The sequence below is a fragment of the Onychomys torridus genome, chromosome 8 (genome assembly GCF_903995425.1).
Source record: "Onychomys torridus chromosome 8, mOncTor1.1, whole genome shotgun sequence".
Lineage (NCBI taxonomy): Eukaryota > Metazoa > Chordata > Mammalia > Rodentia > Cricetidae > Onychomys > Onychomys torridus.
The window spans coordinates 68,396,605-68,424,524 of record NC_050450.1 but is presented as its reverse complement, the minus strand read 5'-3'; the positions used below and the strand labels follow the sequence as shown (position 1 = coordinate 68,424,524).

Genomic DNA, 27,920 nt, shown 5'->3' with positions numbered 1-27,920 from the left:
TTATTTTAAGACAGTTATAGGAGCACATGCCTTTAATCCGAGCACTTGGAAAGCAGAGTTGAGGGGATCTCAGTGAGTTCAAGGCTATCCAGGTCTACATAGAGAGTTTAAGGCCAGCCAGGAGGTACCCATGGAGGCCATAACAGGGCATTGAATCCACAGGTGATTGTGACCTGCTTCATGTGTGCTCTGGGAATTGAATGTTGGTCCTCTGCAAGAGCAGCAAATGTTCTTAATCACTTTGCTCTCTCTCCAGCCCATAGCCTTTAAATATGACACTCTACAAACTGCTTATAGCTTGTTTTTAATATGGATTATAATATATACATACTTTTTCTTGTTGTTTTTTGAGACAGGGTTTCTCTATGTAGCCCTGGCTGTCCTGTAACTCACTTTGTAGACCAGGCTGGCCTTGAACTCAGAGATCTGTTGGCCTTTGTCTCCCAAGTACTAAATTAAAGGCATTTGCCACTACTGCCTGGCATATATATATATATATACATTTCTAGAGAGAGTTCCAGGACAACCAGGGCTATATAGAGAGGCCCTGTCTCAGAAAGCCAAAAAAATGAAGAAAAAGAAAAGAAAAAGTAAAGAAGTACTGTGGCCGGTGAAATGGCCCAGCAAGCAAAGTGCTTGCTGCACATGCCTGAGGACATGGATTTTTATTTCTGGAATAAGCACAAAGGCGGAAGGAGAGAACCAAGTCCACAAAGTTATCCTCCGACCTTCTCATGTGCACAGTGGCACATATGCCCATCCATCCCACACACACAGAATAATAATAAATACAAATTTTAAAGGGGTATCTAAAATGTTCAGCATAATGCCCGGGATATGGGATGTTCTTTAATATGGGATGTTAATTAACAGCCACAATAATAAAAACTACTAAATATTGTTATTCAAGATGACATCTTTTGCTTCTACTGACAGTTTATTTGCAGGCCAGAAGAGGGTATCAGATCTCATTGGTTGTGATGGTTGTGAACCACCATATGGGTGCTGGGAATTGAACTCAGGACCTCTGGAAGAACAGTCAGTGCCCTTAACCTCTGAGCCATCTCTTCATCCCCGACAGTTTATTTTTTAAATGTCTGCTATGGTCTTCCTCAACAAAATGCCCTTTTTGAATCTTGGTGGCAGTTTTTGGCTGTCCTATTTATATAAGAACTTAATATATTTTATTACAGTTACAGTTGTGGGAAACTTTCTATATTCTTTCCCAAAAGGAAGAGTTGTTTTTTGTTTGTGAGGTATTTTGAAATGTGTGGTATTGCTGCCTCAGGCTCTGGGATGCTGTGATTATGAGCATGTGCCGCCATGCCCAGTAGAATGAGTTTGTTTGAGGTCGAGATCATGCCTTATTCATTTTTACAACTCTGATTCCTGGCACATAATAGACCCCAATAAACATGTGAATGAAAGCCTTTGTAAGTGTGGGTGTAGTTTTGCAGAGCTCCTTCTTAGATTGTAATCTTGATTATATACATTCCCTTCATTAGTGCAGTTAATCAAGAGTTAAACATCTGTCTCATCGTATGGTTTGGTTATCTCCTGCTGCACAATAACCTGCAAAATTTCAACAGCTTAGAAGCAAAGATTTTAGTCCTCTGGTGTGGCATATTCATATTCCTAGCACTAAGGCTGAGGAAGGAGGATTTCTAGAAGTATGAGGCTAGCCTGGGCTACATAATGAGTTCCAAATCAAGGCTACATAGTAAGACACTTTCCACCACCACCACCACCCCACCCCTGCCCCCCAAAAGAAAAACAAATCCAGAAAACAGTTCTGTGATTTGAGTGGGATCGAGTCAGGCAGTTCTGGTTTTCCTCAGCATAGCTCTTGATACTGCTGTCAGGTACAGCATGTTTCCAAGGTAGAGTGGTCTCGTTCCTTTGGTTTTCTTCTGGTCTAATTTTAGAGCCTTAGTACTAATTAGTAGGACTCCATCTTTCTTTTTCCCTTCCATCCCTTCTTGCCCATATCACCCTCTGCTGTCTTTCCCCTTCTCATCCTTTCTCTTCTCTACCATGGTAACCACACCACTTTCATGGCACATCAGTACCTCCAAAAGTGCCAGACCAGTTGTCAGACCTTCAGAAGGAGGTCTAGAAGTAGCATAGCCTCAGTTTCCTGAAAGTGCTGTGAACATGTGACTGTGTTGCTTGTCAACTAACTTGACTTCTAGGTGGAGAGGGCTGTACTAGGCCTGGAGTTTCGCAAACTACCAAATCATGTCATATACTTTTTCTTTTTGAAACTTTTCAAAAAAGACAGGCATGGTGGCATATATATGCCTTTATCCTAGCATTCAGAAGACAGAAGCAGGTGGATCTCTGTGAGTTGGAGGCCAACTCTACATAGAGAGTTTCAGGATAACTAGGGCTATGTAGAGAGAGACCCTGCCTTGAAAAAAAATCAAAACAAAACGCTTATTTATTTATTTATGTATCCATTTATTTATTTGTTTGTTTGTTTGTTTATTTCAATGCAGGATTTCTCTGTGTAGCCCTGGCTGTCCTGGAACTCATAAAGATCCACCTGCCTCTGTCTCCTGGGTACTGAGATTAAAGGCATATGCCACTCCTGCTGGGCTTCAAAAAAGTTTTTTGTTTTTTTGTTTTTTTTCAAAGCTTGCATGTTCCTTTTCCCCCAACAAAAACAGTGAACAACAAAGCTAGTCATTTCTACAGGAATGCTACATTTAAGGCCAGTTGGTCTATATATCGATTTCCAGACTATCCTAGCCAGAGCTACATCTAAGACCCAATCTTAAAACAAAAACAAAGCTGAAGATGTAGCTCAGTGGTAGAGCACTTTCCTATGCCTTGCTATGTGTCCTCGTTGTTTGGGGGGGTGTATGTGTGAGTGCATGAGCATATGTGAACAGATGCCGTGGAGGCCAGAGCTTGATGTCAGTGCCTGCCTGCCTGCCTACTTTCTGCCCTCTTTGACACAGGAGTCTTTCACTGAACCTGGAAATCACTAATTCTATTTTTTTTTTGTTTGTTTGTTTTGTTTTTTGGTTTTTTTCAAGACAGGGTTTTTCTGTGTAGCTTTGCGCCTTTCCTGGAACTCGCTTTGGAGACCAGGCTGGCCTTGAACTCCCAAAGATCCACCTGCCTCTGCCTCCCGAGTGCTGGGATTACAGGCATGCGCCTCCAACGCCCGGTACTAATTCTGATAGACCAACTGACCAGCAAGCCCCAGTAATTCTCTGTACCTCCATCCCTACCCAGTGCTGGAGTTACAGATGGACACCTCTGTGCCTACCTTTTCCATTGGTGTTGGGATCCAAACTCATGTCCTCATGCTTGTGGCATAAAATACTTTATTGATGGGATTATCTGCCAGCAGCCTCTGTGTGTTCTCGTTAGCTAATGGTTTTTGTAGTTGTTTATATCTAACATAATTTCTTTATTGAACATTGGGAATCGTGTACCCCAATTCCACTCACCTCCCAGTCCCTCCATATCCTCTCCTCCTTCTTTTAGTCCCTCTCAGTGAAAATTAAAAACAACAACAACAAGCAAACAAAAACAAAAAGAAAACCAAAGGAACCAAAACAAAACAACAAAAAGCCTCTTTCCACCCTCCATCTTTCCCACTTCTCCAACACCTCTTCATTGTCCTGGTGCTATTGGGAGCCGGTGTGTCACACAGTAGACCCTTTTGTCCAATCAGCTTTACTTGCAAATGTTCATTGCAGTGAGTCACATTGTTTGGTACAAGGCCTCTGGTTTCTGGTACACCATCATCACTGGATCCTCACCAAAACTCCTCTCTGATATCTGGAGGCCTCCCTAAGTGATGGAGATCCTGTGATTATTGTTCCATAGGACCAGTCCCTTCACAAGCTCCAGCAGGTCCTAGATGGGGTTGATGTTAGGCTTGGCCAACCCTAGGCCCAGCTGTGGGTGATAGGATAGTTGAGCTGATTAGTCCAGGCCACCAGGGCATCTCCCCCTCCCAACCCCCAGGCAAGGGGTTGTGTTATCGCTCCTGAATGTTTGGGTGAGAGGGTAGCTCTCCCATGAGGGTTGGGGCCAGCTCTCTTGCTGCATGGTCCTTTAAGGGGCAGGGCAGGCTCAGCTTGGCCCTCTGATTCCAACACTCATGGTTCCCATGGCCCCCAGACACCAAGGCCGTAGGTTGGGGTCCTGACCGTGGGCTTCCATGCAACCTTTGGTGGCAGCATAGACTCTGACTGCAGTGGAACCTTGGCCCCAGACATGATCCTTGGCAGCAGTCAGATATCTCCATTGCCCCAGGTGGCAGTGCAGACCACTCAGATTGGCACAGCCCCATGGCAGCAGCATGGTCTTTAGACACTGACATGGCTCCAGATCTCAGGCATCCATGTGGCCTTCAATGGTAACAGGAATCTCAGACATCAACACAGATCCTAGTTGCAGTAGGGCCCAGACATGGCCCTTAGCTGCAGCTTGGGTCTGGACATCACCGTGGCATCAGGGAGCAGAACAGGCCACTCATCTGCATGACCCTGGCTATAGCATGTTCCTTGGCCATCAACATGGACTCAGGTGGCCTACCTGACCTTGAGGCGCTTGGTGGCAACATGGGCCACAGACCATGGATGCAGTAGCACCATGGACCCACATAATGGTCCCCAGGTTAGCTAATGGTTTTTTAAAGGTAGTCTCAATTTTAATTTGACAAAGCAGTTGAGAAAATAAATTCTTAGATTAAAGCTGGAGGATAAAAATTCTTTTACAAAGTCATAAAAATAGGTGTTTTAGAGATGATAGTTTAGATTCCAGTTACTTTGCTGAATTAATGGTATTATACTGACATACCAAATATATGTTGCAGCTTTTTTTTAATCTTTTGAGACTAAGTCTCTTATAGCTGTGGGTGACCTTGAACTCTGTCTTCCTATAGCTGCTTCCTAAGTGCTGGATTATAAATGTGTATAATCAAGTCTGGCTAGGGATGTCTTTTTGTTTTATTTTTTTAAGACAGGGTTTCTCCTGCCTCTGCCTCCTGAGTGCTGGGATTAAAGGTGTGCTGCACCATCACCACCACCACCACCACTACCACCACCACCACCAGGGATGTCTTAATTAAGGTTTTACATACATTTTATGACCTCTTTAAGTGACTTACTTATTTTTATTTTATGTGCATTGGTGTTTTGCCTGCAGGCATGTCTGTATGAGAGTGTTGAATCCTCTAGAACTGGAATTATAGACAGTTGTGAGTTGCCATGTAGGTGCTAGGAATTGAACCAGGGTCCTCTAGAAGAGCAGCCAGTGCTTTTAACCACTGAGCCATCTCTCCAGCCTCATTGTTTTTAAACCTTTTTTATAGCTAAACTCTGGAAAAAAGTATGTCAGTTGTGTTGTTTTGTGTCAGTGGGTAGTATTTTGTGAGCTCATCATCTTGTTAACTGTTTGTTTGTTTGTTTGTTTTTGAGACAGGATTTCCCTGTGTAGCTTTGGAGCTTTTCCTGGATCTCTGTAGCCCAGGCTGGCCTCGAACTCACTGAGATCTACCTGCCTCTGCCTCCTGGGTGCTGGGATTACAGGCGTGCGCCACCACTGCCTGGCCATCTTGTTAACTTTGACAAGTTACTATAAGTTTAAATTGAGCTTTAGTGAATGCTTTGTCAGTTTTAATGATCTTACAGGGGTGGTGGTGACAGCACCCCTTAAATCCCAGCACTGGAGAGGCAGAGGCGGTCAGATCTCTGTGAGTTCTAGGGCAGCCAGGGCTATGTAGAGAGGGCATGTCTCAAAAAAAAAAAAAAAAGTTTTAATGATCTATCACACTGGAATGTGACCAGTGAATGTGAACTGTATACATTTCGGTTTCTTCCTGAAGACCTTGACTTGCCTGCCATTTATGGTTGTTTTTTGTTTTTTTTGTTTGTTTTTTTTTTTTGTTTTTTTTTGTTTTTCCCCTCTCTTGACTAATCTAGAACTTGCCTTGTAGACTAATCTGGCCTTGAGTTCACATGCCTCTGCTTCCTGAGTGCTGAGATTAAAGTCATGCTGGCTGGCCATTTATATTCTTCTTTGGTGTTGCAGAGATATTGTTGTCCTAGGTCAGTGGTTCTTAACCTTCCTAATGCTGTGACCCTTTAATATAGTTTCTCACGTTATGGTGACCCCCAACCACAAAGTTATTTTTGTTGCTACTTCATATCTGTAATTTTGCTACTGTTATCAATTGTAATGTAAATATCTGTGTTTTCCTATGGTCTTAGTCAACCCTTGTGAAAGGGTTGTTTTGTTCGGCCCACAGGAGTCTCGACCAACAGGTTGAGAACCACTAGGTAGCATTTGAGGCTGATGGTTGTTAACTACAATATGGTTTATGAAAGCACAAGGAATGTGTGGTATAGGAGCTGGGGGTATAATTCAGTTGGTAGAGTGTTTGCCTAGGTTGGACCCACAGCACCACATAATGCATGTAAAATCCTTGAGTCAACTATGTAGCAAGTTCAAGGCCAGCTTGGGTTATATCTAGAATAAGAAATAGGTAGTATAACAGAAAATGTCTTCAGACAATACTAAATTACTGGTTTTCCTGGAAACCATTTATTTATCAACATTGTTTCACACTATAGCACTGGCTAGTGTGGAACTCAATCCATAGACCTCTGGCTCTTGCCTCTGCTTCTTGGGTATTTAGATTACAGAAGTGTGCCATCATGCTTGGAACTTCTTAAAATCTTCTCTGTAAGTACAAACCACCTCAGTAGAGAGAGCATGGCTTGGGCCTCAGGTATGAGGACAGTGAAGCCTTGCTCAGTTGAGTTTTATTTAGAGCTGCCTTTCCTCGGTGTAAATGGTGCAGACTTGGAGCCGTGACCCTTCAGTTAGATAAGAGTGAACATGAGATCCTCTTAGCCGCGGAGTCTCTATTTTAACACTCTTCATAAAGCCAAGTAAATGTACTTGATTACTTCTCTGGTTGGATTAGTGTTGACTGAGTTTTAAATTGTGAACTCTTTTTGAAGAAGAAAATGATCTAAGGTAAAAGCAAATTTGAAATGGCAGTGGTTGGTATTCTGTGAGCAAAAGGGCAAATATACGATGAGTACACAGGAGGTGGGTTTAGATGGATTCTCCCACAGTCCTCACTGCTAATAGTTACATACTTCCTTTTTTTGCCCCAAGGCTCTGAAACAAAAACAAACATAACATGGGCTTGCAATTTCTGAGGGAGCTTTTGAATTCTTTCTAAAGAGGAAATTGCCCTTACCTAACCAGTGCACTTCCTGCATATGCTGCATCTGTTAAAGCCCCAGGCAGGGCCTTGCTGGTACAGAGAGCTCAAGTGCAGTTTCCTCTGAGAAGCAGGTCTGAAATGTAGCACAGTGCTCTGACCTGATGACTTGACTCTACCTGTGTTACATTTATAAATCAACGTGGTCTCCAAAAATGTTAAGTTCTGGGACTTGGGTTTAGCTTAGTTGAGAGAGTACTTGCCTAGTATGCATGGAGCTGGGCATGGTATTGGAGAGGTGGAAGAAGGAGGATCAAGTTCAAGGTTTTGAGCCATGAGATCTTGTTTAAAACAATAAAAAGAAATTAAAATGCAGCATCTAGAGCCTGATACTGTACATTACTAACAGTATAAAAATAGTAAGGCGACTAGGCATTGTAACATATGCGTTTGAACCCAGCACTTGGGAGGCAGAGGTAGGCCCATCTCTGTGAGTTTGAGGCCAGCTTGGTCTACAGAGTGAGTTCTAGGACAGCTAGGGCTACGCAGAGAAACCCTGTCTCGAAAAACCAAAAAGGAAAAAAAAATAAATCATTAGACATTCTTTCTGGGTTTTTTTTTTGTTTGTTTGTTTCTTTCTTTTCTTTCTCTCCCCTCCTCTCTCTCCCTCCCTCACTCCCTCTTTCTTTCTTTCTTTCTTTCTTTTTTTGTTTTTTGAGACAGGGTTTCTTTATGTAGCTCTGGCTGTCCTGGCACTCACTCTTTAGACCAGGCTGCCCTGGAACTCACAGAGATCTGACTACCTCTGCCTCCCCAGTGCTGGGATTAAAGGCATGGGCCATCATCCAGCTTGAAACTTTTTTGGGGGGGTGGTGTTCATTCTTGGTAGATTGTGTGTGTGTGTGTGTGTGTGTGTGTGTACATGTACACATGTACTTCTAACACTCCAGTCAAAAGAAAGCTGGCAAGAGAATTAGGGTAGTTTATATAATAGTCATATGAAACTACTATTGTTTGTAAAGCAAAGTGTGTGTTTGGGGAACTTGTTTTTTTTTTTTTTTTTATTTCTAGAGATTGAATCCAGGACCTAGCACTGTGGAGCAAGTGCCCTATTACCAGGACGTATCCCAGTTCATGTATTTGCTTTAATTTAACTGTATATAAGTGAGAGAATGTACATGAGGGAAAGAGGTAGTTCAGCAATTAAGAGCACTGACTGGTGTTCCAGAGGTCCCTGGTTCAATTCCCAGGCCGTCTGGTGTCAAATCACACCAAAAAAAGGAAGGAGAATATATGTGAGATACAAAGACCTTTCTTTCATAACTTGGAACAAAGAGTCTTTATCTCAGCTCTGTAGACTGAGGACAGTGTATCTCAAAATGTGGACAGAGTCTCAGATGTGCCTATGACAAGAGAATTGTTAGCATAAGGCCTCCTGCTCCTCTAAGCTGCAGGCTCAGCACACCTCGGATGGAACCCTGGCAATCTGAAATATCAGGGAGTACACAGAATACCTTGGCAAAGAAAGTTTCATAATTACTACTTGTTTCAATTATTAGTCAGCCAGTCTAGCCAATCATTGAGCTCCATGATCAATGAGAAACCATGTTCCCAAAAATAAGATGGACAGTGATCTAGGAAGACAACTGTATGCCCACATGCACATGTGCACACATGAAGACACACAGACACAAAAGTAAAATAAAGCAAATTCATAAAAGTACAAGTGACAGCAACAGCAACACCTGAGTTGAATAGGGTAGCACGTGTTTATCATCAAGAGGCCAAGTGAAACAGTGAGCACAGAAGGAAAGTGTTATGTGATCTTACTTATGTGGGATCTGGAAAAGGTCTAATTCATAGAAATGTGCAGTAAATCGGCCTGGGCTGAAGAGTGAGTTCCAGGACAGCCAGAACTACATAGAGTTTTTGTCCCCAAAACCAAAGCATAATTTACTATGTTAAGAGATGCCTACATTGATTAGCTTGACAGAACTATCAGCTGACGGTGTATGTGTACGTCAGAACACACTGTGTACCTTAAGTGTATATAATTCAGTGACCAAAAAATTTCTTAGTAAGACAGGGTCTTGCTATATAATCTGAGCAGGCTTCAAATTTATGAGGCTTTGCCTCAGCCTTCTGAGTGCTGGTATTACAGGCATGTTCTATCATGTTTGGCTACATTAAAATTTTCTACTAAGCTGAGGCCAGAGGATCGCAGGATCAGAGCAAGCTCCAGACCTGAAGACCTTGTTTTATCCATCTCCCCCCCCCCCTTTTATTCTTTAACTTTTCATAAAGATTCTAAATTTAAGTTTTTATGTTCTTTTTAGATAAAGGAGAGTGCTTCGCAGACAAGAGATGTCCTCAAACAACATTTCAGTGATTTAAAAGGAACCCTTGGAAAGCTGTTGGATGAGCGATTGGTGACTCTTTTGCAAGAGGTGGATACTATTGAGCAGGAGACCATCAAACCGTTAGATGACTGTCAGAAGCTCATAGAGCATGGAGTTAACACCGCAGATGACCTGGTCCGAGAAGGTGGGGGTCAGGCAACCTGTTAAATCCTTACATTCAGATTGATGCCTGGCTGATTTCTTAGGATACTAGCAGGCTTCTTGCCATCTGAAGGGTCCCTGATATGTTTCTGCCTTGAGACAGTTTATAATACAGGACCATAGATACGCTATGAAAGACCCTGGTCTAAGTACAATCAAAGTACTGATTGGGATCATTTATAAAACAAAGAGTGATTGTTTCAGAAGCTTCTATGATTATGCTATTGAATTCACAATGTCTTTGAAGGGGTTATGCATTACATTTTAAAAATTACACTCTCAGCCAGGCGGTGGCGGTGCACACCTTTAATCCCAGCACTCGGGAGGCAGAGGCAGGCGGATCTCTCTGAGTTCGAGGCCAGCCTGGTCTACCAAGCGAGTGCCAGGACAGACTCCAAAGCTACACAGAGAAATCCTGTCTCAAAAACAAACAAAAAAAAGACATCCTCAGGGTCGGGGGGTGGGGGTGAGGTGGGGGGGGGGGGAGTCTCACACATGCCACAGCATCTGCACAGAGGTCAGAGGAAAGCCAATAATGTTGGCGTCAGCTTCTACCATCTGTATCCCAGGCATGGAGCTTATGTCAGCAGGCTTGGTGGCAAGTGCCTCTACCCACTGGTCCACCTGACCAGCTCATGCATTGTAGTGTCAGTCACCTACTCAGCATGTAAATTCACATTTATTTCCACAACTTTATTTTACTGTTTTGTTTTATATTTTTGAGACAGAATCTCATTATTGTCCAGACTGCCATGAATTAATTCTCAGCAGTCCTCCTGACGAAGCGGTATGGGTACTGGGTTTGCTGGGCTAAGCCATCATACCTAACTTCATTTTTAGTTCGTTTTTGGGACGGGGGCAGGTCGGGGGTCGGGGGAGATGAGATAGGGTTTCACTACGTAGCCCTGGCTGTCTTGGAACTCACTCTGTAGACCAGGCTGGCCTCCAATTCACGTAGATCCTCCTGTTTTTGCCTCCCAAGTGCTGGGATTAAAAGAGTGCACCACCACTGTCTAGCCATTTTTAGAGTCCAGGTTTTAGGCAGGTTTTGTTGTTCAAGTCTTAGGTTGTTCGTCTCTATCTCTCTCCTTGATGGTGGCCTTCTTACTTCCAGGGCAGGCCGTTCATTAGGTCTGTTAAATAAAAAGATAATAGGTCTGTTCTTCGGGGGTTGTGATTCAGTGGGAGTCATGCTGAGTAAGATCTAAAACCTTACTGAAGAACAAAGGAGTCTGTCTGGGGAAGTTTGGGACAGCCTTCTGTGGGAGTTCGAAGAGGCTTGAAGAAATTCATCAAGCAGAGGGAAAAGAGATGGCTGCGAGTCTAAGCAGAAGTAACATCAGGAGCGGAGTGAACGTCCAAGATCGGTTTCAAGTGAGCGTTATGTAACCGGATTGGCCCAGGCCTCACAGTTGCTGTGTAACTAATTGTAATCCTCAGTGAGGCATGTTTATTTTTTACTGACATAATAGTGCTTTTGAGAAAATGCTTTTTAGCAGAACCACAGAATGTCTTCCCCTTGAGGCTTTGAATTTGGAAACAGACCCAGAAGCAGGTCAGCACAGGGCTGCAGTGTGCACACCCATAGCATTGAGGGCTGTGCTTTCATTTTGAAAATAAATCCTTTCAGGCACATACTTGTTGTCATAGCACTTAATGCTTTTTTTATACTTCAGAAACATTTTTTTAATTTCAAACTCTTCTCCCCCCCTGTAGAAAAGATAAAAACTTCTTTCTGTGTTTTTTTTTTATTTATTAAGTTTATTCATTTTATTTTTATAAATATTTGCCCTCATTTATGTGTATGTGTACCACATGCATGCTCTGTGCCTGTGGAGGCCAGATTCTCTGAACCACCATGTGGGTGCTGGGAAACATACCTGGGTTCTGTGTAAGGACAAGTTCTTAATCCCTGAGCCACCTCTTCAGCTCAGGGATCTTTTTAAAGACAGGGCCTCATAACCAAGTCTGGCTTTGAACTTCCTATTAGCTAAGGATGACCTTGCACTTCTGATCATCCTGCCTCTACCTCTCAAGTGTTAGAGACTTTTGAAGCAGCTTTCAATATGCCTGTATTTGTTTGTTTGTTTGTTTGTTTTTTGTGGAGCTGAGGATTGAACCCAGGGCCTTGCGCTTGCTAGGCAAGTGCTCTACCGCTGAGCTAAATCCCCAACCCCTTTGGGTTTTTTTCTAGACAGGGTTTCTCTGTGTAGTTTTGGTGCCTGTCCTGGATCTAGCTCTGTAGACCAGGCTGACCTCAAACTCACAGAGATCCGCCTGGCTCTGCCTCCCAAGTGCTGTTAAAGGTTTGAGCCACCACTGCCTGGCCGTATGGTGGGTTTTTTTTTTTTTTTAGGTCATATTGTCTTAGAAAACTTGAGTTAGAGCTGGTGAGATGGCTTGTTGAGTAAAGGTGCTTGTTGCCAAGCCTGATGACTTGAGTTTGATCTTGAGACCATGTGATGGAGGGAGAGGACCAACTCCTGTAAATTGTTCTCTGACTTCTAGATGTATGCCAGGGTGTGAATGCCCACACACATACAAACACACACAAAATGAATAAATAAATAAACGTAATCATAGTTTAAAAAAAAAAACACCAAAAACTTTAGTAACCAGTGTGTGCTCGGGTGATGTAACACTATCCGTCATCATTTCAGAGGATATAGAGGTTAGTCATTTTCATGCCCTGTATAAAGCATTTCCTTTTTATTGTTCTATTGAGTAATTTTTTTTGTTATTATTATTATTTTTTTTTCTTTCTTTGAAGACAGGGTTTCTCTGTGTTACAGCTCTGGCTGTCCTGGAACTCATTCTGTAGACCAGGTTGCCTCTGCCCCCCAAGGACTGAGATTAAAGACCTGCGCCACCACTGGCCAGCCTGTTGAGTAATTTCTGATCCAATGTGTAGTGTGTTTTCAGGGGAATCTAACTGCATCGTTCTACTTTTTTTTTTTTTTTTTTGAGACAGGGTCTCATTATGAGCGCAGGCTTGTCTCAAACCTCGGCCTTGAGAGTGCTAAGATAATAGGCATGTACCACCTCAGCTACCATCATTTGGCTGTTTAAAATCCTGTGTCCTTTTGCTGCTCTTGAGATAATACCTTATTCCTGTTAGTACTGATAGAGAAGAGCCAGGAGTGTGGTGGCTCACTCCCAGAATTCCAGCACTCAGGAGGTTAAGGCAGAAGTAACTTATGAGTTTGAGGCCAGCCTGATCTACATAGCAAGATTCAGGTGACCCAAAAAAAAAAAAAAAGTGCTGGCCAAGTGGGCCAGTGGGTAAAGGAGCTTGGTACTAAGGCTGACATCCTGAGGTAACTCCCTGAAACTCACATGATGTTTAAAAAAAAAAAAACAGAATGAAAAAACAACAAAACCCTTAAAGAATTGGTAAGAGGAATTAAGGATATGTCCCTTGCCTTCTGCTCTGTCTAAAATTGGGTGTTGATCTAGAGTTGCAGTTAGAGAACAGAACTTTAGTCTCTGTTCTCTCCGACTTGCCAAGTCACTTTGACAGTTTGATTGTGTATCACTTGGGAATTAACTTGGAACAAAGCTAGGAATCCACAGTAGATGCGTGTTGTATTGGTTACTATGTGATAATGACTTTAAAATGTGACTGTTTTACTGAGCTAGTTTTCTTACCCTCAATTGTAGGTGAGATCGCCATTCTTGGTGGTATAGAAGAACAGAATGATAAATTGTGGAACTTTACCAAAAAGGCTGCACACATTCAGTTGGACAGGTAAAGAGATTGTCCCTTTTAGACTTAAGCACTTAAAGTTGTCTTCCTCCCGATCTTCACCCTACCACCCCTTCAGTCCCCCATTAAAAATTCTAATTACCACTGGGTGGTGGTGGTGGTGGTGGTGGTGGTGGTGGTGGCACACACCTTTAATCCCAGCACTCGGGAGGCAGAGGCAGGTGGATCTCTGTGAGTTTGAGGCTAGCCTGGTCTACAGCAAGAGATCCAGAACAGCCAGAGCTGTAACACAGAGAAACTCTGTCTTGAAAAAAAAAAAAAATTCCAATTACAGGAAATAGAGAATCCTGTGTTTCAAGATTTTACTGCCCATTATCATTACTACTATTGTCAAATGGCTGTGGTTGAAATATTTGACATAGTATTATTATAGATATTTTTCGATTCCAGTAGTTAAAGATCTTTTTCGATTCCAGTAGTTAATAGAATTGTTAATTCTAAAAATTTTGGTACCTGCCTTCAAAGCAGCACTCATAATGAAATGGAGCAATATGTAGAGTATTGTCGTAGTCTCTGCCCAAAAACCAAAACAAAACATTCTGAATGCCTTATTGAAACCAAATCTTATTTCAGTAAATGAGATTGTTTTTATATAAACTCAACAGTTATGATTTTATCAATTTTTTAAAGATTTATTTATTTATTATGTATACAGTGTTCTGTCTGCATGTGTCCTTGCAGGCCAGAAGAGGGAGCCAGATCTCATTACAGATGGTTGTGAGTCACCATGTGGTTGCTGGGAATTGAACTCAGGACCTCGCAAGAACAGCCAGTGCTCTTAACCTCTGAGCCATCTCTCCAGCCCTGTTTTTTTTTTGTTTGTTTGTTTGTTTTTGGATTTTTTTTCTTTTTTTAAGGCAAGCTGTCACTGTGTACGCTGCTCAGGCTGACCTCTAGCTTGTGATTCTCCTGTCTTAGACTCTTGAGTGATGGGATTATAGGCACATGACACTACACAGTTTACAGTTTTTTGTCTTGCTTATAATTATTTGGGAAGAAATCTTTATGTAATACAAAGATGAAAACCCCTCACAAAAAGGCCTCCAGCTTCTAGAGACTTGTTTGCTGAGGCCTCTAGGCGTCTTCTAGCATATGAGCATCTGAAATAGTCCTTGCATTGTCATCTCCAAGTTCAGCATGTCTTAAATACATGGACTTTGTTTCCTTAGCTTACCAGAAGTGCCTTTGCTAGTTGATGTGCCCTGTTTGTCGGCTCAGCTGGATGATTCCATTCTCAACATAGTGAAAGACCACATTTTTAAGCATGGAACAGTAGCTTCCCGCCCACCTGTGCAAATTGAAGAATTAATAGAGAAACCTGGAGGCATCATAGTGCGATGGTGTAAGGTATGTACCAAATTGCAGAAATGGACTCAACAATATGGGTTTGTGATGGGGGGCTTTTAATACTTATATATTTACTTTTTATTTTAAGCAAGATTTCTTTGTGTAACAGTCCTGGCTGTCCTGGAACTTGCTCTGTAGACCAGGCTGGCCTTGAACTCAGAGAGATCTGCCTGCCTCTGCTTCCCAAGTGCTGGAATTAAAGATATGAACTATCAGAGTTTTTTTTATAATTAAAATCACAGGGACTGTGAACTGAGCTAGTTCTTCAAGTGTCAAATAAAGAGCTTAGGTTTTATGGTGCTGGCAGTCAAACCTACTCTGCCACCAAGCTACCCCCAGCCCCTTGGAAGGACTTCTTAAAACATCAGTGCCATGGCACAGCATGTACTTCCAGTGTAACTCAGCGAATTGAGGATTTCTCCCATTCTTATTTCTTCAAAAAGCCAAATGGTAATAGTGCATTTTCAGCATCTTAGTTGTATTGTTTGTTTGGTTTGTTTTTTTATTTTTGTTTGTTTTTGTTTTTTGTTTTTCGAGACAGGGTATCTCTATAGCTTTGGAGCCTGTCCTGGAACTCGCTCTATAGACCAGGCTGGCCTCTGCCTCTGCCTCCCAAGTGCTGGGATTACAGGTATGCACCACCACTGCCCGGCCTCGCATCTTAGTATTTTTGTTTAACATTGAATAACTCTGAAATAAGATTTCAAAAGAATAGGCTTGTTGTGGAGGTGCACACTTTTAACCTCAGCACTCGAGGTAGATGCCGGTAAATCTCTGAGTTTGAGTCCAGCCTGGTCTATATAGTGAGTTACAAGCCAGCCAGGACTACATAATGAGACTCTTTCTCAAAACAAAACAAAAAATGATGACACAAATGTTTCTGTAGTTCCATTACTTTTAGTATTGTCCAGAATTCTGTCTTTAAAGTTTCATATATATATATAGATAGTTTAATTAGAAACCATGTCCTGGTTAGCCATCATATCTTGGCTGTTGATAAATTATTCAGGGCCAGCAACATAATTTGGTAGGTAAAGGCACTTGCCACCAAGCCTGATGAGTTTGATCCCAGGGATCCACATGTTGAAAAGAGAACTGGCAGATGGATCTCTGTGAGTTGGAGGCCAGGTATATAGAGTGAGTTCCTGGATAGCTAGGGCTATACACAGAAACCCTGTTATGGGAATAAGAAAACAAAGAGAGAACTGATTCCCAAAAGTTGTCCCCTGACTTCCATATCATGCTGTGGAGCATGCACAGGAACTAGTGTACACAGAATGGCTTCTACAAGCTATTTCCTTAAATGATTTTTTTAAATTGAATGTTTCTGCTGGGTTAAAACAAAGACTCTATCGGTACCTACATTCTCCACCACCGTCAACACCAAAGGCTCCACCGCAGAAACCTGCAAGGACTGCTTATCTCCTCGTTTTTGTTTGCTTCTTATTGTTTTGTAGTTGTTCACTGTGATTGTTCTTATTTGTGTTTCCTTGTGCACATGTGGAAGTTTTTTCTTATACCTTACTGTAAAATTATGAGATCTTAATGTATTAGATCTGTATTAAATAATGCCAGATGTTTTCCCTAAATGATTTTGTGACTTGGTTTTGGAGGGAGAGCAGAGCCTTGTTTCGTAGATCAGGCTAGCCTCAAACTTACCACAGTCCTCCTGTCTCACCCTCTAAGTACTGGGGTCACAGGTGCATGCTATCACACCAGGTGTAAATACCCTACTAGTCTTCGTTTTCACCGGTATGTAGGATTGTTAGACTTAGGTTTTTGCCCAAATGCTACCTCATTATGGTTTTACATTGTATTTCCATTTTGGCTATTCATATTTCTTTATTCATATTTTTTGCATTTTTCCTTTCCAAAATTTTATTTTAAGCTTGAGATTTCTTATTGTCCAGGTTGGCCTAGGACATGCTGTGGAGCTGAGACTGTGACTCAGTGGTAGAGTGCTTGCCTGTACAAGGTACTGGGTTTGAGCCCTGGTACTTTTTTTTTTTTTTTTTCTGTTTTTCGAGACAGGATTTCTCTGTGTAGCAGCCCTGGCTGGGGGCTGGAGATATGGCTCAGCACTGGCTGTTCTTCCAGAGGATACATGTTCAATTCCCAGTACACACATGGCAGCTCATAACTGTCTGTAACTCCAGTTGCAGGGTTTCTGGCACCCTCATACAGACATGCATACATGCAAAAATTCAATGTACATTAAAAAACAAAAACAAGCTGGGCGGCAGTGGTGCACGCCTTTAATCTTAGCACTCAGGAGACAGAGGCAGGCAGATCTCTGAGTTTGAGGCCAGCCTGGTCTATAGGCCAAGATTCCCGGACAGGCACCAAAACACAGAGCAACCCTGTCTCAAAAAAAGGAGAAAGAAAGGCATGCTGGTAAGATGGCTAAGCAGATAAAGGCTTTCTGAAGTTTTGAAGTCTGACAAGCTGAGTTCAATTCCTGGAGCCCACATAGTAGGAAAGAACTGATTCCCACAAGTTGTCCTCTGACTTTTACATGTGCTTTGTGGTGTGCATATATGTGTATACACACACACACACACACACACACACACACACACACACACACACACATGCCTGGTAATATATAGCATTTGGGATGGCAAGGCAGAAGGATGGTGAGTGAGTTCAAGGCCAGTCTGGGTGATAAGAGTAAGTCGTGCTCTCCAAAACAAACAAGCAAACAAGCAAAAAGAAACAGGAGGAGAAAAGGAGAAGCAACTGGATATGATAATGCATACCTATAATCTTAGTTATCAGGAGGCTGAAGCAGGAGGATTACCATGAGTTCAAGTCCTGCCTGGGCTACATATAGTGAGACCCTATCCCAAGGAAAGCATGTTGCCTGCGCCTTCCCCATAGTGTTCCATGGTTTCTCCCTAACTTAGGAAATCTTTCTCCATAGGTGGATGACGACTTTACAGCCCAAGATTACAGGCTCCAGTTCCGTAAATGTCCTGCAAATCATTTTGAAGACGTGTATGTAGGTTGTGAAACTGAATTCATAGTGTTGCACATAGACCCCAATGTTGATTATCAATTCAGAGTCTGCGCCCGAGGAGACGGCCGGCAGGAGTGGAGTCCTTGGAGTGTTCCCCAGACGGGTCACTCCACACTGGTGCCTCATGGTATGCTCTTACTTGTCACACCTGCAGCTCAGTGGGCGCAGAAAGGTTTCCTAAGGATAAGCTTGAATTGAGAGAAGAACAGGGAACCTGCCTTTACTCAGATCACTCCATGTAGACTGTTCATCAGCTCTTGTCTTTGGAATTTAAATTTGAGCACCACACCATCTAAAACCACCTGTTGAAAACAGTGCCTAGGACACTGATTTCTTTCTTTCTCTCTCTATCCTTTTCTGCCTTTCTTTCTTTCCTCTCTCTCTCTCTCTCTCTCTCTCTTTTTTTTTTTTTTTTTTTGGATTTTCGAGAAACCTATAGCTTTGGAGTCCATCCTGGACTAGCTCTGTAGAGCAGGCTGGCCTCGAACTTCAAAGAGATCCACCTGCCTCTGTTTCCAGAGTGCTGGGATTACAGGTGTGTGCTGCCACTGCCCGGCTCTTTTTTTTTTCCCCTCAAGACGGGTTTTAACCCTGGGTTGAAGCCCTAACAGAAAGAGGAAGAAGAAGGGAGACCACAGGGTCGGGGGAGACTGCTGAAAAACCAAAGGCTAAAGAGTTTGAATTGGGCCGGGGTGGGGGTGCACACCTGTGATCCCAACACTCGGGAGGCATAGGGAGGCGGATCTCTGTGAGTTCGAGGCCAGCCTGGGCTACCAAGTGAGTTCCAGGAAAGGCACAAAGCTACACAGAGAAACCAACCACCCCCCCCCCCAAAAAAAAAAAAAAGATAGGGTTTCTCTGTGAAGTGAGTTCTGGCTGTAAACCAGGTTGGCCTTCTCTGCCTCCTGACTGTATTAAAAGTGTGTGCCTCCACTGCCTAGCTGGTTCTGATTTTTTTCTAAACCCTCATAAAAGTCTTATGAAGTTGAAATTGGTCTGTGTCCTCCACTGCTGTTGTAAAAAACAATCTTTTTCTCCTTTTTCAGGAAGAGTTAGGGTCTTGTTGTGTTGACCAGGATGACCTTGAAATCAAGTCATGTTTCAGCTTCCCAGGCAGCTGGACGAGAGCCATGTGCCACATACCTGGCTACCTAGATACACTTAATAGTTTTGTTTTCCTTTTTTTTTTAATTTAAGATTTGATTTACTATTTATTTATTTGTGTATATGTGTGAGTATGTGTTCGCATGTTTTCTAGTGCCCGTGGGAACCACTGGAGTTACAGGCAGCAATGAGCTGACTGAACCAAACTTTGATCCTCTGAAAGTGGTCTGCACCCCTGAGCCATCTCTCCAGCTGTTTTGTTTGTTGTTGTTGTTGTTGAGACAGGGTCTCTTGCAGCCTTGGCTGTCCCAGAACTTATGTTATAGACCAGGCTGGCCTCAAACTCAGGCGTGCCTCTGCCTCCAGAGTTCTGGGATTAAAGGCTTTGCTTATTCGTTTTTAATATGCTGCTGTTGATTGAACTTCGATTGAACTCAGATCCTTATACGTGAATACATGCTCTATTACTTATTTAATCAGGTTGTGGTAACTTCAAAGTATTAAATTTGAACATTTTTTTTTAAAGACAGAAGATGATCATTATTTGATTTTTTTCAATAAGTATAGGAATTTACCAAAATCTTTTTTGTAATTTGTGGCTCTAACCCCAATACCTTGTTACTAAATCTTTTATTAAAGTTAGTCAGGAGCCCTCTAAGTAATTGCTTTCACTCACTTCGTTCAGTGTGTCTGTATTCGGTGTACTCTTGAAGAGGTTGTAATAGTTTTAACATCTCTCCTTTTAAAGAGTGGACACCCGGCTTTGAAGGGTACAGTCTGAGTAGTCGGAGGAATATAGCCCTGCGGAATGATGCTGAGTGCTCGGGCGTCCTCTACTCCAGCGCTCCAACCTACTTCTGTGGACAGACGCTAACCTTCAGGCAAGTAGACCGAGGAACGCCGGTCACGCCTCTGGCAGTGTGAGCGACTGTGTGGGGTGTGCGGGAGTTGGAGTTGGACACATTTCAGCTTTAGTCCATCACGGTTAGGTGGCGACAGTGTGGCAGGGCTTTTGTTTTGTTAAGACAGGTCTCACTTGGCCAGAACTCATAAGGCTGCCTCAAACTCAGTGAAATCTGTCTGCCTCTGTCTCCCAAACGCTGGGATTAAAGGAGTGTTCCACCACACCAGGTTTTTGGCAAGGCCTTCAGTTTTTCCTGTTTCAGTTTTCTCGTCTGTGTCCATGGGGTAATTGGGAAGACTAATGGATGGCGTATACAAAGTGCTCAGGACTTGATATTTGTCTCTTTGCTCTTGGTAAGTAGGGATAAATAGAATACCTCATAAGTGTTTTTGAAAATCAGAGGCATGGGGCATCAGAGATGCAGGAACACAAGAACGGCCTTAGCAGCAGAGCAAGGCTGTTAGTCAGTGCGTCTCTGAAAGAAGCTTACTCCTGTGAGCACGCAGTGTGTGTCACTAAAACGCAGCTGCAGCATGCAAGCCTCACCACCGCCAGTCATTGCCCTTTTCCTGCCCGATTCTCTGTAGGGAAACCTTTCCCTCTGGTAGCTGAGCACTGTGTTCTATGGTCATATTGCTAAATAGTTCTTCGTAGAAAGCCAAAGCTCAAATGTTTTGTTTGTTTATTTATTTTTGGCAAAGCCCAGTTCTGAGTTGAGTGATTGAGTGTGTGCCTGCTTTTTCCCATGATTAGCTCAATGTAGCAAACTCTTCTCTAAGTTTTGAGTTTAAAGATTATCGAATGTGGGGTTGGGGATTTAACTCAGTGGTAGAGCGCTTGCAAGGCCCTAGGTTCGAGCCTCAGCTCAAAAAAAAAAAAAAAATTATCGAATGTGCGGTGTGGTAGTAGCGCATGCCTTTAATCCCAGTGCTCGGGAGGCAGAGCCAGGCGGATCTCTGTGAGTTCGTGGCCGGCCTGGGCTACAGAGTGAGTTCCAGGAAAGGCGCAAAGCTACACAGAGAAACCCTGTCTGGAGAAGAAAGAAAAAAAAGATTATCAAATGTTTTTCAAGATTGTTTCATTAATTCCTTCCTTCCTTCCTCTCTCCCTTCTCTCCCTCTTTTCCTCCCTCCCTCTCTCCCTCCCTTTCTCCCTCCTTCCTTCCTTAATTAAGATTTGTTGCCAGGAGGTGGTGGCACATTTGGCCCCAGCACTTGGGAGGCAGAGGCAGGCGGATCTTAAGATCAAGGCCAGCCTGGTATACAGAGTTCTAGGACAGCCAATGATATGCAGAGAAATTCTATCTCAAAAAAACAAACCCAAAAACCTGGAACTGGGGTTCCAGATAGTTGTGAGGGGCCATGTGGGTGCTGGGAATTAAACCTGAATCCTCTAGAAGAGCAGCCAGTGCTCTTAACCCCTGAGCCATCTTCCAGCAACTATTTTTATTTTTATTTCTTTAAAAATGCTTTATTTTGTTTTTTTATTTTATTTTATTTTTTGGTTTTTCGAGACAGGGTTTCTCTGTGTAGCTTTGCGCCTTTCCTGGAACTCCCTTTGGAGACCAGGCTGGCCTCGAACTCACAGAGATCTGCCTGGCTCTGCCTCCCAAGTTGGGGCACACACGTGCAAGAGTCAGTTCTCAGATTCCACATGTAAGTCCTGCAGTTCAGACCAGGCCCTCCAGCTTGGTGACCAGAGTCTTCATTTCTGGAGCCATTTCACAGCTGAGATGACGGGATTTTTCTGTCTCTGGTGTCCTTGTGTAAGGAAGGGAGAAGGTCTGGAAGTTTTGTTTGAACCGGTGTTGCTGAGTTTCCCTCCAGCCAAATCGTTTGAGCTGCCCTCCGCTGTGAGGAGACGCTTGCTGCTCTTTGTCTTGCCTCCGCCGCCTCCTCTCAATGAAGTCATGAAGAAAGAATGATTGAATCGCCAGGAAAATGCTGAGAGGAGAAAATGAGTCTGTGTTAGCTTCCCATTTCCATAAGAAACACTTGAGATAATGGGCTCACAGAGAAGAGCGTTGTCTGGCTCCTCTCCTGGTGTTTTAGTCTGTGACAGGTCGGCTCCATTTCTTTGGGGCCTGTGCCAGCATATATGGTGACAGGATTTTCACCCATTCCTGACAGTTCCAGCTGGGGACCAACACTTTGACACTATGCCCTTCAAGAGCAGGAAGGGGGTATTCTGTAGCCCATTATGGCAGAACCTGAAACCCCATATCTTTTATTTTTCTTTGAGCTGAGGATCAAACCAAGGGCCTTGTGCTTGTAAGTACCAAAGCTGGAATTGAAATTCAGGCAACCTGTCTCCAGCATCTGTGAATTCCTGCCTCAACCTGCTGAGTGTGGGGTAGACACGCATTACCACACCCAGAGAAATCGGGATCTTAGGCATGTGTCCTCGCTTCTCCTTGTCTTTTGGGAGGACGTGAGTGTGATTCTCACTAACGTGGACGTCTCCAATCTTGCTGCTGCTGCCTCCTCACTCTTGTGTTGGTGTTTGTGCTATAGCTGAACTTTAGACCTTGGACGTGTAGCGAGTCTGTTCTTCCATAGAGCTGCCCGTCCCTCCTTTCCAGCTTAGGACCATTTTCCCCCAGTATTGCACATCTTAATGCTGTCTGATGTTTTAAATTCCCTCTCGGGGATACAGAGCAATATTTGATTGGCGGCTTTCGTAATTGCAATGATCCAGAGTGATCTGACTCCACTGCTTACTGGTCTCAGTCAAACTTTGCTTCTCTGTCCTCTTGCAGAGAAGCTTCCCTGGGCCCTCCTGGCTGAGCGAGTGCCCGAAACTCCACTTCACTCAGTTAGCCAGACTGCATTTTTGTCTTTTCCCTTGGGTGTGAACTAAGAGTTTTGCCCCTTGTTAAACCGGAAGGTGGCTGGGAGGGGCAGTTGAGTACCTGCAGGAAGATGGTGTTGAGGACCTCTCTTTAGAAGGCGCTGGACTCTGCAGGCACTGTTCTCTTGGTGAGCCAGTTGGTCTTTGCTGTGCTTTCTGGAGGACTTTCGGGTATGGCCAGCCTTTTGGCATTGTGACTTGGCGTTGTCATCCAGAAAGTGTGGACTTGGGAACTGAGCACTGCAGTGAGGGCAGAGGGGAGGAGAAGATCACAAAGAAATTTTAAATAAAAATATTTTAGCTGGGCGGTGGTGGCGCACGCCTTTAATCCCAGCACTGGGGAGGCAGAGGCAGGCGGATCTCTGTGAGTTCGAGGCCAGCCTGGTCTCCAGAGTGAGTTCCAGGAAAGGTGCAAAGCTACACAGGGAAACCCTGTCTTTAAAAAACAAAAAAACAAAACAAAACAAAATATTTTAAGTAAGTGTACAGTTTTTCATTGGGCTGAATTCACAGCTGTCCTCGGCTGCATGTGGGCTATGGGCCATAGGTTAGTTGTGCTTGGTAGAGGGTCTGAAGCCAGTGAGAAGTCCGTGGCTGAAGGCTTCGTTGTTCCTAGAGTCTCACTGCTGTGGTGCCTGAGTCTGCTGACAGCCCTTCTCCAGGCCTCTCTGGTCTCCTTACTCAACGTCCCTGTTTTCTCTGCTTCTTTACCTTCTCCTGGCATCACCGCCATCTCTCCACTTTTGAATTAGGTATGCCTGTGTGTGCATATGCCATGTGAGTGGAGGTGCCCTTGGAGACCAGAGATGTCGGATGCCTACAAGCTGCAGTTACAGGCAGTTGTGAGCTGCCTCTTGTGGGCACTAGAAATTGAACTCAGTCCTTTGCAAGAGTAGCACGTGCTCTTAGCCCCTGAGCCATCTCTCCAGGCCCTTATTATTTTTTAAATATACTTTTTACCTTCTCTTTTCTGTCTCCTGTTTTTTGTTTTTTTTTTTGATCTGAGGATCGAACCCAGGGCCTTGCGCTTGCTAAGCAAGCACTCTTCCACTGAGCTAAATCCCCTTGTTTTGTTATTTTTGAGGCAGGGTCTTGTGTATCCCGGGCTGGCCTCAAACTCACTATATAGCCAAGAATGGCCTGAAACTTCCGATCCTCCCTAACTCCCTATTGCAGAGACCATGAGTATGCCACCACACTCCATATGCTGTGCTGGGGATAGAATTCGGGCAGGCTGTCTTCCGGCTGAGCTATGTGCCCGGCCCCATCACCTGGTTTTAAGCTTCCTTTTCTTTTGGTACCGAAAACCTTCCTTTACCCTGGAAGCCTAGGAAGTAGGCTGCTCTTCTTCCTTCTTCAAGTAAAGAAACAAAAGTACACAAAGATCATGTCAAGACTCAAGTCCTGGTAGCTCCAAACTCTGTGTTCTTAGCACTGTATTCTCTGTCCTCTTGCCTTCTGTTGCTGTAGTAAAACACTGACCAAGAGCAGCTTGGGGAGGAAAGGGCTCATTGCATCCTACAGGTCTCACTGCATCCCTGAGGGGAGCCAGGGCAGGAACTGAAGCAGGTAGGACTCTGGAAAGCTGCTTACTGACTTGCTTAGCTACCTTTCTTGCATACTCATGCCCACATGCTTAGGGATGGCACATCTCACAGAGGGTTGGGCCCTTTCACATTAATTGTGAAAGTTTTTAACCCATGCCACCCAGGCCATTCATTTGTGTTTTGAGACAGGTTCTCACTATGGTACCAGGCCGGCCTTGAACTTGGCAGCAGTCCCCTTTCCTCTGTCTCCAGAGTGCTAGTATTGTGACAACTCCTACCACATCCAGAGGTGAATAGCTTTGGGATGTGTGAATTTGATTCAGTGTTTGCTTGTAGTAGATCCTCCATCCTCCACACCCCTCAGTAAGGGTCTTTATAGCCTAGGTTGGTCTGAGTAGAACTCACTGTGTATCCCAGGCTGGCTTCAAATTTTCAGCAATCCTGTTTGGTGTTAGGGTTACAAGTGTGTGTCACTATACCTGGTTTGTTTTATTTATTTGTGTGTGTGTGTGTGTGTGTGTGTGTGTGTGTGTGTGTACTCGTGCCATGGCATGCCAGTGAAGGTTAGATGACAACTTTCAGGAGTGGGTTCTCAGCTTCCACAACATAAATTCTGTGCATCAAACTCAGTTGTCAGACTCATAAGGCAAGCATTTTCACGCACTGAACCTTCTCACAAGCCCTTGATTTTTGTTTCTGAGACATAGTTTTTTATGTAGCCCAAGCTGGCCTCAAACTCTCCTCCTAAGCACTGGGATTATAAGAATGCACCAACCGAGCTGGGCAGTGGTGACCCATATCTTTAATCCCCCCACTGGAGAGGCAGAGGCAAGAGAATCTCTGAGTTTGAGGCCAACCTGGTCTGCAGAGTGAGTTCCAGGACAGCTCCGGCTACACAGAGAAACCCTGTGTTTGTATGGGGTAGGGGGTTGGTTACTGCACCAACCTTGACTGGCTTTTGTCTTGTTGCAGTACTGGGGATCAAACCGAGGACCTAAACATATTCAGGGCAAGGCCTCTGCCACTAAGCTACACCCTAACCCTGTTTTCTTTTTATTAATATTAACATTGTTATCCCTTCTGAATGACTTTAAGCTTGACGAGATGTTTTTTTTGGACAGCTCATTTCTGCCATTACCAGTGTATGTGTTAGCTTCTTGTATTCAAAAAGTGATCTAGGACTGGGAGTGCACTCAGGTAGAGCAGGCAGTCAGCACACAAGACACTGAGCTCCATCTCCAGAGCCAGAGAAAACACCAAAGCTGCCAGCATGATTCAGTGTTGCCTAGAGATCGCAGTGGAGAAGCTGCTGCTGCAGAAGGTATTTTCTGTAATAGGGTGTCCCTGGTAGGTTGCTCTTGCTCCAGTGGGTGGTCCCACACCCAGGTGACAGGCAGCACTCATTGGACTTTGGGATATTTAAAAGAAAAAGAAAAATTCTCAAAGAATAAATAAAAAATACTATTTTTTAATAATTAGTGTTGAGTCAGGCACAATACACGATTAATTCCTTCTAGCGCCAGAGGCTGGGGCAGGAGGATCATGAGTTCAAGGTCAATTTAGGCTACCTATGTAAGACCTTATCTCAATACAAAACAGAAATGAAGTTAATTTGTTTTTAACTAGGATCTTTGAATCTCGTCTGTTCCTCCATGTGCTCTGTGGAGAGACATTCCATAGTCCCAGGGAGAGTGCAGCTGGGCTGGAATTTTGTGTTTTGCTACAGCGATACCCCTAGAGGTACAGCGACTAATGAAGTGGGCTCTTATTACAGACATGGGAATGTCCCCCAGAGGAATTCTCATCACACACTGTTAGAGTGGGGAAGAGAAGCCAGGAAGTTGCCAGTAGATCACTCACTGCCTGACTTCTTTGTTGTTGTTGTTGAGACAGGGTTTCTTTGTATAGCCCTGGATGTCCTGGAACTAGTGTGTGTGTGTGTGTGTATGGTGATATTTTATTTGTACTGAAATGTGATTTTAATTGTATGTTAATAAATAAAGTAGCCTGGGGGTCAGAGCTAATAGCAAGCCATAGCAGAAGCCAGGCAGTGGTGGCATATACCTTTAATCCAGATCACATGACAGGCAGATCTCTGTGCGTTCAAGGATACAGCCAGCCAGCACACACCTTTAATCTCGATACCAACCTTAGAAGACCTGGGGGTCTGTACAGAGAGGCAGTGATGAAGACGTCATGTGGTTGGGTTTATAACCAATGGGAAGGCAGAATAGAAAGTATATAAAAAGGACAGGCACACAGGAAGTAGCTCTCTTGCTGAAGGGTAAGACAGAAGCGGCAATGAAGGGTAAGTTTTTTAGCTCTGACCTCTTGGCTTTCAACTCTGTATTTGGCTCTGTGTTTCTTATTTAACAAGACGGTTACACCTACGTGTGTCTATGTGTGTGTCTGTTGTGTGTGCAAAAGCCTGTGAAGACTAACCGGTATTGGATCCTTTGACACTGGAGTTGCATGTGGCTGTTAGTTACCTGGTGTAGGTGCTGGGTACTGACCTCCCATTCCCTGCAAGAGCAGCAAGTATTCCTAACCACGGAACTGTCTTGCCAGTCTGATGTTACATTTCAACAAGAGAGAGATGAAATGACCTGTGTACCTCAATTGTAGAGTTGAGACTGTGGGACAGCCCGACAGAAGAGACAGCATAGGAGTGTGTGCAGAAAAGCAGAATGGTTACGACTCTCTGCAGCGGGATCAAGCTGTGTGCATCAGCACAAATGGTGAGACCCTCTGACCAGGAGCAGGAATGAAAGTCACCTCCCCTAGGACTCCCTTACTGGTACAGAAGGCACCATGCAAGCCCACAACTGAGGAAACAGCCAGCAGTCCTGCCCAGCTATGAGAACACACACAACGCCCCCACACACACACACACACAAACCCCCCACCCCCACACACATTAGAGCTCATGAGTTGGCTCGGCAGATAAAGCTCCAAAACCCTGAGTTTGATCCTAGACCCACATAAAGGTGTGAAGAGAAAACCAGCTCCACAGTTGTCCTCCAGCTGTGGAAATGGGGGTTACGGTCTACTTTTAATTCATTATTAGTACCCGATTTCCTGGAGTGTTGCCTTTTCTGAAGTGGGAGTCGGTTTTGATTCTCGTAGGCATTGCTCACAGGCGAATGTCTCTTAACGTTTTAGGTGCGGTTTTTGTCAATGGAAAAGAAATGACTAATCAGTTGCCTGCAGTTACCTCTGGATCCACCGTCACATTTGACATTGAAGCTGTGACTCTCGGAACTGCTAACAGTGAAGGCGGAAACGTCAAGCTCCGAGTGACCATCAGCTCCAGTAACAGGGAGGTGGTGTTTGACTGGCTGCTTGACCAGGCCTGTGGCTCTCTGTACTTCGGATGCTCCTTTTTCTACCCGGGGTGGAAGGTGCTGGTGTTCTAGCATCAGGAGGGTGCGGCTTTGGTGTGAGGGTTTGCCGTTTCTGTCCTCAGCCTAGTTTAGCTGTGTCTGACTTTAAAAAGGTGAACTTACCTCTGGGACCACCAGAAATAGAGAGTGAGGCTGGATGTGCATTGTAATATTTCAGTAAGCGGCCTGTGGTGGTAGTGCAGGCCTTTAATAGCAGCATGGGGAGGCAGAGGCAGGTGGA

The 27,920-nt window shown here is 44.0% G+C and overlaps 1 protein-coding gene across 1 annotated transcript in view; it reads left to right on the top strand.

The window, feature by feature from the left end:
- The window catches only part of Crlf3 (cytokine receptor like factor 3), a 35,222-nt gene extending 7,302 nt beyond the window's left edge, over positions 1-27,920 (top strand). Inside the window, exons 2-8 of the mRNA XM_036198144.1 lie at positions 9,535-9,742; positions 13,420-13,507; positions 14,695-14,872; positions 17,796-18,018; positions 19,744-19,876; positions 26,922-27,034; positions 27,459-27,920. Coding sequence (XP_036054037.1) covers positions 9,535-9,742; positions 13,420-13,507; positions 14,695-14,872; positions 17,796-18,018; positions 19,744-19,876; positions 26,922-27,034; positions 27,459-27,712 — 1,197 coding nt within the window. The 3' untranslated portion in view covers positions 27,713-27,920. The remainder of the gene's footprint in view (positions 1-9,534; positions 9,743-13,419; positions 13,508-14,694; positions 14,873-17,795; positions 18,019-19,743; positions 19,877-26,921; positions 27,035-27,458) is intronic.